The sequence below is a fragment of the Medicago sativa genome, chromosome 7, assembly GCF_051527215.1.
Source record: "Medicago sativa cultivar Bolivia chromosome 7, Bolivia_mono, whole genome shotgun sequence".
Classification (NCBI taxonomy): Eukaryota; Viridiplantae; Streptophyta; class Magnoliopsida; order Fabales; family Fabaceae; genus Medicago; species Medicago sativa.
The window spans coordinates 48,309,531-48,322,172 of NC_140755.1; the positions used below are offsets into that span (position 1 = coordinate 48,309,531).

The 12,642-nt window shown below is 32.9% G+C and overlaps 1 protein-coding gene across 1 annotated transcript; it reads right to left on the bottom strand.

The window, feature by feature from the left end:
* Window positions 1-5,849: 5,849 nt before the first annotated feature.
* CCD7 (carotenoid cleavage dioxygenase 7) lies at window positions 5,850-11,389 on the bottom strand. The gene is made up of 7 exons (XM_085726673.1): window positions 10,563-11,389; window positions 9,119-9,247; window positions 8,659-8,790; window positions 7,819-8,094; window positions 7,437-7,516; window positions 6,241-6,555; window positions 5,850-6,097 (listed from the first exon to the last, which is right to left on the bottom strand). Exons 1-7 carry the CDS (start codon window positions 11,338-11,340, stop codon window positions 5,954-5,956), a joined length of 1,854 nt encoding a protein of 617 aa, XP_085582799.1. The 5' UTR covers window positions 11,341-11,389; the 3' UTR covers window positions 5,850-5,953.
* Between the last annotated feature and the right edge of the window lie 1,253 nt (window positions 11,390-12,642).

Below are 12,642 nucleotides of genomic sequence, written 5' to 3' on the forward strand. Positions count from 1 at the left end.
AGATTTGGAGGCATTATCTGTATGGTTCTAAGTTTGAAGTGTTCAGCGATCACAAGAGTTTGAAGTACTTGTTTGACCAGAAGTAGTTGAATATGAGGCAAAGGAGATGGTTAGAATATCTTAAGGATTTCGATGTTCAGTTAAGTTATCACCCTGGGAAGGCGAATGTTGTTGCTGATGCTTTGAGTAGGAAGTCGTTGCATATGTCTGCTTTGATGGTTAAAGAGTTAGAGTTGATAGAGCAGTTCCGAGATTCGAGTTTGGTTAGTGAGTTGACACCGGAGGGTGTGAGACTTGGAATGTTGAAGCTGAAGAGTAATATTTTGGAAGAGTTCAAGAATGGTCAGAAGGAAGATTTAGAACTTGTAGATCGAGTGATGTTGGTTAACCAAGGTAAGGGTGGAGACTTCAGATTGAATGAGAACGATGTTTTGATGTTTCGTGATCGTGTTTGTGTACCAAGAGTTCTTGAGCTTAAGAGAAGGATTTTGGAAGAAGGTCACAGAAGTAGTTTGAGTATTCATCCAGGAGCGACTAAGATGTATCAGGATTTGAAGAAGTTGTTTTGGTGGCCTGGAATGAAGAAGGATATTGCAGAGTTTGTGTATGCTTGTTTGGTTTCTCAGAAGTCTAAGATTGAACATCAGAAGCCGTCAGGTTTGATGCAACCGTTGTTTGTGCCAGAGTGGAAGTGGGATAGTATATCAATGGACTTTGTGGGAGCGTTGCCGAAGACTGTTAAGGGTTTTGATTCTATTTGGGTGATTGTTGATCGGTTGACGAAGTTGGCACATTTTGTTCCTATTAAGACCGGTATGTCTGTGGCGAAGTTGGCTGAAATCTACATTGAGCAGATCGTTAGATTGCATGATGTTCCTTCTAGTATTGTGTCAGATCGGGATCCGAGGTTTATTTCTAAGTTTTGGGAGAGTTTGCAAGCTGCTTTGGGGACTAAGTTGAGGTTGAGTTCTGCTTATCATCCTCAGACTGATGGTAAGACGGAGAGGACTATTCAGAGTTTGGAAGATTTGTTGAGAGCTTATGTGTTGGAGCAAGGTGTCAGTTGGATTGAATGTTTACCGTTGATTGAGTTTACTTACAACAACAGTTTTCATTCTAGTATCGGGATGGCACCGTTTGAAGCTTTGTATGGCCGGAGGTGTAGAACTCCTTTGTGTTGGTATGAGCAGGTGAAAGTGCTTTATTAGGACCGGATGTTGTGCAAGAAACTATGGAAAAGGTTAAGATGATTCAAGAGAAGATGAGAGCGTCTCAGAGTAGGCAGAAGAGTTATCATGATAAGAGGAGGAAAGACCTTGAGTTTCAGGTTGATGATGTGTTTTTGAGAGTGAATCCTGTAACTGGTGTTGGACGTGCTTTGAAGTGTCGGAAGTTGACTCCTCGTTTTGTTGGACCTTTTGAGATTGTTGAGAAGGTTGGGGTTGTAGCGTATCGGATTGCGTTACCGCCATCTTTGTCGAATCTTCATGATGTGTTTCATGTATCTCAGTTGAGGAAATATGTGTATGATGCGTCTCATGTGATTCAAGTGGATGATTTGGAAGTAAGGGATAATTTGACCGTTGAGACTTGGCCGGTTAGGATTGAGGATCGTGAAGTGAAACGTTTGCGTGGCAAGGAGGTCGTTTTGGTTAAAGTGATTTGGGTTGGACCGACTGGTGAGAGTGCCACTTGGGAATCGGAGAGTAGGATGAGGGTTGCGTATCCAAAGTTGTTTCCTTCAGGTAATTTTCGAGGGCGAAAATTCTTTTAGTAGGGGAGAGTTGTAACAGCCCGATTTTCGCTAGTTATATTTTATTATTTATTTGTGTGTGTTATATGTGCTCATGTGTGATTATTTGCCTCTGTGTGTATTTTTAATTGGGAATTGTAGGATTCGGTGTTAGAAGGGTATTTTAGTCAATTTGGACTTAGGGGCATTTTGGTCATTTTAAGTGTAGGGGTAATTTTGTAATTTTGTTGAGGATTGTTTTTAGTGCTTAGTGAGAGTTGTTATTTTACTAAGTTACTAGAGAGTGTAGTAATTATTTTATTTACCGGTAAGTGACCGTTAGTGATATATTTTACCGTTAAGTGAGTAGTAACATTTGGGGTTAGAATAGAAATGGGTTAGGCCCATTAAGGTTTGTGAGATAAGCCCAATTGGATAGAGCATATATAAACTCTAGTTGTTGGTGAAAATTAGGTTTTACAAACATTTATCATTTCATTTCATTTGAGAGAAGAGATAAAGATAGAGAGAAGAAAGGGTTTGAAGAGATTGAAGAGGAAGGCTAGAGTTAGAAGAGGGATTCATCATCTAGGAGCTAAATTGAAGCTTGGGTTAGAGAATCTTGGTGCTAGAGGTAAGAGGGTTAGAATTCAACCATAATTCATAACTTTTTCTTTTACCCATTTTTATGAAATTGATGAATTGATTTTAATTGGTGTAAATTTGTGCATGATTATTGTTGTTATGTTTGAGAACATGATTTGTATGATAATTGTGTTGTTGTTGTTGATTTTGTAAGTCAAAATAGGTAGATATGAACATGATATGTTCTTGTATGAATTGGTGATGAGTTTGTTGTTGTTGTTGATGAAATTGCATGTTCATGATATTTATAAATGGGTAAATTGTGAATTGTGCTTAAATTAATGAATTGTGACATGTTGTTGTTGATTTGTGGTTGAATTCATGTTTAATAAAGTTGTGGTTGAATTGGATATGTTGTTGTTGTTGATTTGTTTCATGGGTATTCCATTTGTGAAGTTGTTGTTCGGATTGGTGAAATTTGTGCTAAGTTGTTCATGTGAAGGACCAAAATGAACTTTTGAATTATGAAGATGTTGACTGAGTTTTTGATGTTGTTGAATGAATTGAACTTGGTAGGATTTCTGTTTTCATGTTGTGATTTTGTTAGTCGAGTCGTTTGGGAGAAAACGAGATTTTCGTGTGAAAATTCGAGTGTTAACCGTTTTGAAAATGAGTGTGATGTGAGGTTTTGGAAAATGATTTTGGGATGGTTGAAACTTGAATTTTTCTGTAGATTATGATAGAGCTAAGTGTCAGGAGCGCGTAGGCGAAAACGGCATCGAAAACGGGTTAACGGTTTGGATTTTACGTGCGAAAACGTGAAAATTGAAAAATCTGATGCTGTCTGTCAGGCAGAAATCGGACTCCGATTTTTGGCATCGGGCTACGATTTTGACCAGGTTTTGGAGTGTTTCGACACGAAAAAAATTAGACTACGATGGGTAAAAATCGGACTACGATTTTGCCTGACCAGAAACTTTAAAAATACATTTTTCTTCAACCAAATTGTTTCCAAACCTATTCCTAAGTGTAGGAACTTTATCCTAATCATCTAGGGGGCGTTTTTATGAAAGAAATAACTTTGTTTAAAGGGTTTAATGAGTTAACTTGTTTTGCCTTGAAAATTGAATTCTTTTATAAAAACGATATAGTGAGACGAACTTTGTGTTTTCATGAATTCATCGTATTTGGCCGATGAAATGCTTATGTAACCTCTACTGCACATATATGTGAATTGTGAGAATACATGGCATAGACAATTGAGCTTGTTTGCTTGGTTTTGACTTAAATGTTCAATTACTTGTAATATTTTGACTTTGGGAGACGAACTTGATTAAAAATGATTTTGAGAGCCAATTGTTTATCAACCTTTTTTTTTTGGAATAACTTATTATGGTTATGAAATGGTGTATGAATGATTGTGGAGTGATGAACATGATGTTTGTGATCATATGTTGTAGTTGTTCCTTATTTTGGATTGTAAAGAATTATGTGGAAATGTGGAAACTATATATTGATTTATGTGGAGATGATTAGTGATGTATATGTGTGTGACAACTATATGTTGCTTGTATTGTGAATGTTGTTGGTGACTGTATATATGTTATGTGGTGGTGAATTGTTGATGATTGCATATATACAAATATTGGTGATGATGAGGTGAATTGTTTGTGTGAACATATGCATTGTAGTTGAGTCATATGTTCATGCATACATGACTGATGGTGGTGGATTTTATATCCAATTGAGGTGATTACGATGTTTTTATTGCATCGAAGGTGACGACCTTGAGGTGTTTTGGTACCACATGCATCTAGATGAGTCTAGAGCCATTGCATAAACTGTTGGTGAATTGAATTGCATGGAGATGTGTTTGGTGATTGATTTGCTAATTGCAATTGTGGATTGAATTGTTAATTGTTAATTGTTGATTGACAAGGTGAAGTTGTGATATGTGTATGATACACTTGTTGATATGAACTGGGAATGATGGTAATGAATGATATGAATGTTGTGGATACTTGTGAGTATGTGTATAATTTAGCAAACATTATGCTTAAATATATCTTTCATTTTAATGTTCTTACTATTTTCTTATATGGATTATGATGATGTAATGCTAACCCTCAGTGGTTTACCACCTACCTTTCCGTATGGACGGGTAGATGGAGTGCAAGATGCTTAGTTTGTTTGCTTGATGATGCCGAGGAGTGGAGTTCCTCTTTTTATGCAAGTGTCTAGATTAAGGCTCTGATCTAGGGTAGTTCTTGCATGTTGTTTTATTTGACTATGTATTTTGGGGTTGAGTTGGTACTTGTTATTTGAGATTTGGAGAATACATTTGTATTTTGTTGAGACCTGGAGATGTTTTATGATTATATGTATGTTCCGCTGCTATGTTATGTAAACATGATCTTTATGCATGTATGAATTGTGGTTTATTCAAAGACGTAGCATCTATTTCTAGAATATGTTTGTATATTCGCGCGTTTTATCGCTTATTAGAAATAGGGTGTTACAAGGACTGAAGTAGCCTACATAGGATGAACTAGTATAACTTTTTGTGTGTGAATTCTCTTTCCCTATCATTATTTTTTCATATCACACACGCCACAATTATTATTGTAACTAACCAAGTAATCAAATCCAAGTATTCACTTGAGAAATTTTTATTGGTAATTTTTATTAGATCACAATTCAAACCCCTCATTTCTTGTGATATTATATATTACTTCACGTAATTGGGTAAGTGGCAGAGATTACCATGGTTTGACAAATTGAAAATGATGAGGTCATCATAGTTGCGCCACTGGATAAGTAATAATGTGAATGTCATGGTTGGTAACTAGATAGTAATATAATGGGAGCAATGGACTTACTAAGAGTGATGCTTCGTGAAATTTTGGGGTGGTTACCTTGAGTATTGTAATAGTGGATTATAGTGAAAGAAGTCTATCCCGGTTGAGATGGCAAATATAGCTATGAGGTTGATAGTGAATCAAGATAAATCTCTCTCTCCCTCCCTCCCTCCCTCCCTCCCTCTCTCGAACTACTCTGTTTAACCTTTTCTAAACAAGCTGCCTTAATCAAAATGATTAAACTTGAAAAAGATTTGAAAATCATGAAATCTAATTCCAACCACCTTGTCTTTTGCTTCCACCCACCTTCAATTGGTACCGAAGTCACGGTCTCTTAACCTAGCTGTGTAAGAGCAAAGATCATGTTTATTGTGGAAGAACTCTAAAGTAATGAGGTTTGAACTTCATTTCAAGTTTTAGTTCTGACTTTAATTTCCTCCAATTTTAAACTAGTTGAACAAAAACATTCTCATTTAAAAGATCAATATTGTTTCAAAAAAAAAAAAAGTTGTCTTGCAAATAATCTATTTTTTAGTAACAATACTAATCTATTTAACAATTAACCATGCATGCTTTTCAAAAGGTTGTTTATGGTGTCTTACACACAACTACGAGATTCTAAATTCAAACTCTAATGACGGTGTCCAATTTAACAATATCCGCATAGATAGTCATTATGAACAAATGCTTGTAGCTTTCAATAAATTACTCGTTATAATTTTGAATACAATTTTCTTTTTCACTATAAAATAAAATGTACAATATTTAAATATGGGCTTCAGCTAGCTGCCCATAAACCATGAAAGCCTAGAGGAAAATTTAAGTGCATTGGAATTTCAAGTCTAGCAACAAGGGCCTTTTTGGTTCCTATCTCTTTTGGATTCAAGATAACAAGACAACATCTCTGCATTGAGGTAGCATACTGCAAAAAAAAAAAAAAAATTAATAATCATGGTTAGTGTAAAATAAATTAGGTACAATATTAATAATTTTCAGAATTTAAATTGTATACATGGTTAATGTAAAATAAATTATGTGAATCAAACTTGTCAAATTAATACTTACCTCAACAACAAGAAGGTAACCATCATCTTCTTCTTCACCTTTGGGAACAAAAATAGGTTCACCAACAAATTTTCTACTTCCAGCAGTCCAAGTTTTTACAGAATTATTCACAAGATCAAATTTCACCACAGTGTCAAAAGGAAAACTTGGCAATGTTTTTCTAGATCCTAAGGTGGTTGCAGCATAGAGATATTTGTTTTGCTTGCCAGAAAATGCAGGATTGGTTGCTGGAAAATCTGCTGATTTCTTCCATTTATTTATGGGCTTCACATCACATTCTTGGCAATTGTAATCTGAATCTAATTTTATAGATACCTGCAACATTATGTTGTATAAGTAACATATTTATTAATTAGCAAAAAACATAAAATACAATATTGTTATAAAAAAAGACAAAATACAATAAATATTCATTGAAAATAAAGGCGTAGACGAATATATAATTTTTTTTTTACCAATAGTCGAATATATAATTTGTTTATTTTTTGAGGGAAAATATAAATTGTTTAGACATGATGAAAATTTGAGTTTAATACACACTATGTACTTCGGTTTTTTGAGGGAATAAATGATATTGGACAGTTGTTTCAAAAAAAAAATATGATATTGGACAGTTACTTGTGTCACAAGTCATTGTTTGAATATGCAACTAATTAACTACTTGTTAGCTAGTTAGATATGCAGTTAGTTAGTTAAGCTTGTAGATGAACTTGTAAAAGCTAGATTGGTGAATAATGAAATTCTAATTCATAAGCTTCTTCTTTTTCATATCTTTTTTTTTTTTTTGAGCAATTCATAGCTTTTGTTTGTTACAAGCTTTTTCCTTTTATCTATAGAGTATGAGATTATCCTTTCATAGTTTTGACAAAATTAAAAAAACATAACTTAGCTCAAGTTTTTTCGAAAATTTATTCAGTTTCTGAATCTATTTTGTAGGGTGAAGTCAAATGACAAGAGGTTAAATTGATTTTTTGTTTTGTTTGTAGGTTTAATTGTAAGGATATAAGGTATAATTTTTTCCTTAATATTAAATGTCACTATTGCGTACAAAAATCTATATGACACTATATGTCATTTTCATTTTTTGAAATAGACAGAATGTCATTTTGATTCTTAAAAAATGTTTTAAATATGATTACCTGAAAAACCTCTAAAAAGAAAAACAATAAACAGAAGAAAAAAAAAGCATGAATTACCTGAACAAGATGTGGCAACGCATTTTCACCTTTGACATTCATTATTGATGGATCTAGTTTTTGTTTTTGCCAATTATATCCTGAAAATAAATCAAACGGAATTAGAGATTTTTTTTACATAGTTTATTAAGAAGACCATTTATTACATCCAATTGTTGAGAAGATATTTTTTTTATTATCCTTAAAAAGAAAGAAAAATATTTATTCTCCTTAAAAAAATATATTTATTGATATATATTTTGAAACGGTCAATATTATCAAATAGTTGTTAGATTAACATTTTTTTTCTTCATCCCAATTTAAGATAATTATCTTAATTAGTACTTTTGTTTTGTTTTAATATTTTAAGTGAATGTATCAATATATAAAACTATATACATACCAAATAACTTGCGGAAGTTGAACCATTGGTAAGAGCAAGCACTAGCTTGTATTTGAATTTCCAAATTCCCATGAGCTTGTTTAACTTCAAAGGCATTACCAACATGAAGCAACCACAGTTGTGAAGGTACTTCAAGTGGTACTTTCCAATCTCTCTTTTTGCTTTCAGGTTTGTTTGGAAACCTAGGTAGTAAGTATATGGGTGATGTACTCTTACTTGGATTTACTGTTAGTGCTGATATCATTGGAGATGCCCCACATACTGCTCCCATTGATCCTGAAATTTGTTTAAAGAAATGAGTTAGATTGATACATGTACCATCGGTAAAAAGAATAATACATATATTGATTGGTATATACATTTGTAGAAATAATTTAAGAATTAAAAAGTGGTACGTGAAATCTTGTTACGGTGGGTGGTGTCTAAAATGTATACACCTTATATATATTAGTGTATAAACATGAAAAAAAGAGAAAAAAATATGTTGGTGATATAATTAAAAAAAAAAGAGATTGAACTAAAATGAGATGTTAAATGCATGTATAAAATTTGAAGATGTCCATGCCTCATTTTACTTTTTGCCTAAGTTTCTGGCGTACCTTGAGCCAACGATTATTAATTAGTTTTTGCTTTTTTCTTTTCTTCTCGAAAATAAAGTATGTTATGAGTTTCAACCATTTTGACAAATTTTCAGAAATTAATAAAATATATTTCTTAAAATTAATTTTGAAAGTGTAAATATTTTTTATATTCAAAGTGTAAACTCTATAGAATGTGTTTGTTAAAAATTATTTAATAATATAATTGAAAATGTATAATACTCCCAAAATAAACTCTAACCTAGTACATCAAGCTTTATGCGATTGGCGAATACTATATAATGTGTATCAGTGAAAGCCCAATCATGGATCATCAAGTGATCTGGAATTTTGAACTCTTGCTTCTCTACCAACTTGAAATTAGAGTCATACTCTGCAAAATAAAAATAGTTCATTAATTATTATCAAAATCAAAACTAGATAATTTTTCAGTCTCATACTATACGCCATTTTAGCTAAAAATATTGTTCAATTTTTATTTTCCATTTTACAAGTATTGAATAATTTTTTCTTATTATACCACTAATCATTGTTTTAAATGTATACAATTCAATATTATGAAACTTATGATATTGATTGTGTATTTTTTAATTCATATGTTAAAATCTTAAACTACTCATAATATGTATTGTATGTATGAAATTAAGTTGAACTTAAAACTACAAAAACGAAACTATATATTTTCCTTTATAATTACTTACCTGTAAACGTAAAATTACTTCGTGGAAGTAACATGTCTTCTGCATTGCATGACACAGTAAGTAATCTACTCCTGCTAGAATCAACCTTGTAGTGAGACAAGAGTCTCTTTGGTGGCATCTTAAAGATTCCTGTATTCAATAAACTAACATAAATATTTTTATAGTATGTTATAAAACTGATAAACTTTTGTATTGTAGGAAAAATCCAATCGTAGAATTCAATGTTGTACATTGTATTAATTTTATAATTAAAGTATATGCTAGGGTATAATTGACATGGAAACCTTTATTTAATTCCCTCTTGGGAATTTAGAATTGATCCTTAAAAACTATTTTTGGACACACACGCACTTGAACATGTAGCTATCATTATGTGTGTCTTGTGTGCCACTTTGCGATAAAACTTCAATTTAAAAAAAAAAAATATTATTTGTCAAAAAATAAATATTGGAAAGATAATGAAATCGATCTATACAATAAATCATGCTAATAAATGTCTTTAGGATGCTTGTTAAAAAATAAAAAATAAAAATGTAGTTTTGGGGCGAAATATCATTTTTTAGACTTTTAAAGATTTGACTACTTACAAAACATTATTATTAAATTTGATTCCTTAAGAAATACCTTTAAAAAATTTGTTAGCATTTTTCTAATAATGTGCAGTTAGAACTAGAGTTAGAGTCTCATATACTTGTATTGGTTGCCCAACCAAAAGCACCCAAATTGTTTATTATTCCTTTTGTACATATATCAAGTTACTTATTACTACTATTATTATTCAACATCATAATCACACCAATTGGTCACGTTAATTTCTTATGTTTTTTAATATATGAAGATGGAATATTAAAATGATCCACTTTGATTGTGCCTCCATTTTTGTCTTGTCTCACAGACATGTAGTGTGTGTATTATTCAAGCTCTTATGCTCATATGTGGAGAAACAAAGGAGCACATTCTACCTGGTCTGGCCACCTGAACTATTATTTTTACCTCAACATCTGGAAGTGGAATCTTGACAAATAACTTACAAATAGTATTGGCATGATTCAAATTATTACAAATGGTATATAAGTATTTATTGTACTTAATATCCAATGCAAACTACAGTATACAATTATTTGGTGGCTGAGGAAGTTAAAAGAGTGGAGTAATAAAAAAATAAAATAAAATATTTGATAGACAATCATTAACCTCTTCCACACTCTGACTAAGAAATAGAGACTGATGTGATAAATATGATATGTTGGTGATATTAAGATGAGAGAGAGATATAAAGAAAATGAAGTGTTGAACTAATGTTGAAAAATTGAAGATGTACAGATATCATTAATCAATAAGAAAAATTCAAAAATTTAATCCTTACTCATTAACAATCTTAACATTTATTTGGCTTACTCATTATGCAATGCAAACTAAAGAAACAATGATCAATAATACGTACCATACAATATAGGCTTTAGTAAGCTGCCAGCAACCTCCCAAACATCACCACCGTGATTCACATTATGGTCATCCATATCACAACCGTCCACCATGTTGAACTTCCCAATCGTATCCAACGTACCCGATTCGATCTCATACGGGTTTCCACCTTCCCACATACACAATAGCTTCTTCCCCCACATCAACACACTAGTATTAGCAACATTTTTCATAACCTTAGTATTCCCAATCTTTTTCCCACCCTTCAATACCGAAAATGGACCTCTATGTGTAAATCTCCATGAGTTCGTCTTTCGGTCATACTCCTCGACTTGAGCTTCGGTCTTAATGTACTTAGCCATGTATTTGACTTCATTAGTCACATTATCGAAAGTGAATGCTCTTAGGTATCCATGGCCGTCTAGCGGGTGCACCGTGGAACCATGATCATCCATGAAAATCCCCGGTCCGGTTAAATAGTATGCACCGGATGGAAAATCGGTTGGTATTGCACCTTCAAGTACATGTAGTTTGATAGGTTGAGTTGTTTCCGATCTTTGTGACATGAACAAGAAATTGTAGTCCCATGAAGCAACTACGGGGTCATCATGCTCTATAAAAGGTTGAACCGGTTGTAGAATCCGATCGGGTACTACAACGTCGGTATTGGGTATAGGCGTGGATATTGGTTTTGGTTTGGTTATTGTTTGGGGTAAGGAGGCTTGGTGCACCGGAGGAGGCCTTATGAGAGGAGGAATTTTGTAAGATGAGGGGTTGTGAATGGGCTTGGCTTGCATTTTTGGAAGTTATAGATGCCTTGGAGTTGAGAATTAATGTTGTTAGAATGTGAAGGTTGGTAACAATATGAGCTATATATAGGTATATGGACATGGAACTGTTGCTATAAGTGTTATTGCATATTTCCTTCAATTACAGATTTGCCATCCTGTGCTTTTTCATATTAATTTTGGTTGCATGGCTTAATTGGGTTTATGCTCTATCAATGTTGTTTTTTTTTTTTTTTTAAGAAGCCAACATTTAAATATATTAAAAGTCCATTACACACAAGATGTGCCTAAAGGAAAAAAATACAAAGAGTCGACATAATAAGATGACAAAAGCAAGAACAACAATTACAAATTTGTGGTGTACCCTATACAGAGTAACGGTGAAGACTACCAAAAGTGAAAATTAAAAGTAAAGCCCAGTTTATTCGTCTTTAGGCACCACCACGAATGCAGCTTAATACTATCCAGAAGTCAATCGTAACATGAGATTTTGTTGCTAAAAATTGAGGGGTGCCAACGTATAAATTGATCGGTTCGTAACGATTCAACTCATGTCTCACAAGACTTAGGATTTAAATTTGATCGTGAATGCGAGGATCTCATTGAAAAGTATTATGGAAATACCTTAATTAATACTTACCTTTATGAACCCAACTCACTTAAACTTTTATGAACCTAAATGTTGATGTGGGGTGTGGAAGCATATTAAAATGTGATGGACATCAAATTAAGTTCTTGAATTTTAAGTGGCAGACATGAGGCATTTAAATTTTCTTTTCCTTATGCACTTGCCTTGTTTTGTTTTAGCTTATTTCTTTAATGGTTGTTCAGATGTGTATCGCTTGGTGCTCCGTCAGATGAGGATTTTTTGCCCATCTTACTATTATTTTTCTCTTTGGCCAAACTAGTATTAGTTTGACAAGAGCAGTTTGATCATCATGTAGGAGCATCGAATTATGATGGTTCAGAAAGAAATGACCAATTTGCATTATAATATACATACCTCAATCATTATTTATATATGAAATATATAACTTCATGTCCACTTTTTTATTTTCTCTCTTCGGTTGTATTTGCTAGTTTTAGTTTGCAACGGCAACTTGTTCATCATATAAGAGCTGCAATGATAGCCTTCTATTTGTCAATGATGGTTGAGAAGAAAAGGTCCATTAAATTACATGTACACTCTATTACAATACACAATGTTTCTATTGTTTTAGCTATATATATGTCTCATACTTTTTAAGCAACGGAGGGACTAAAGTTGATGGATTAATAATAGCTTAGTGACTATTTATAATTGGCTTATAT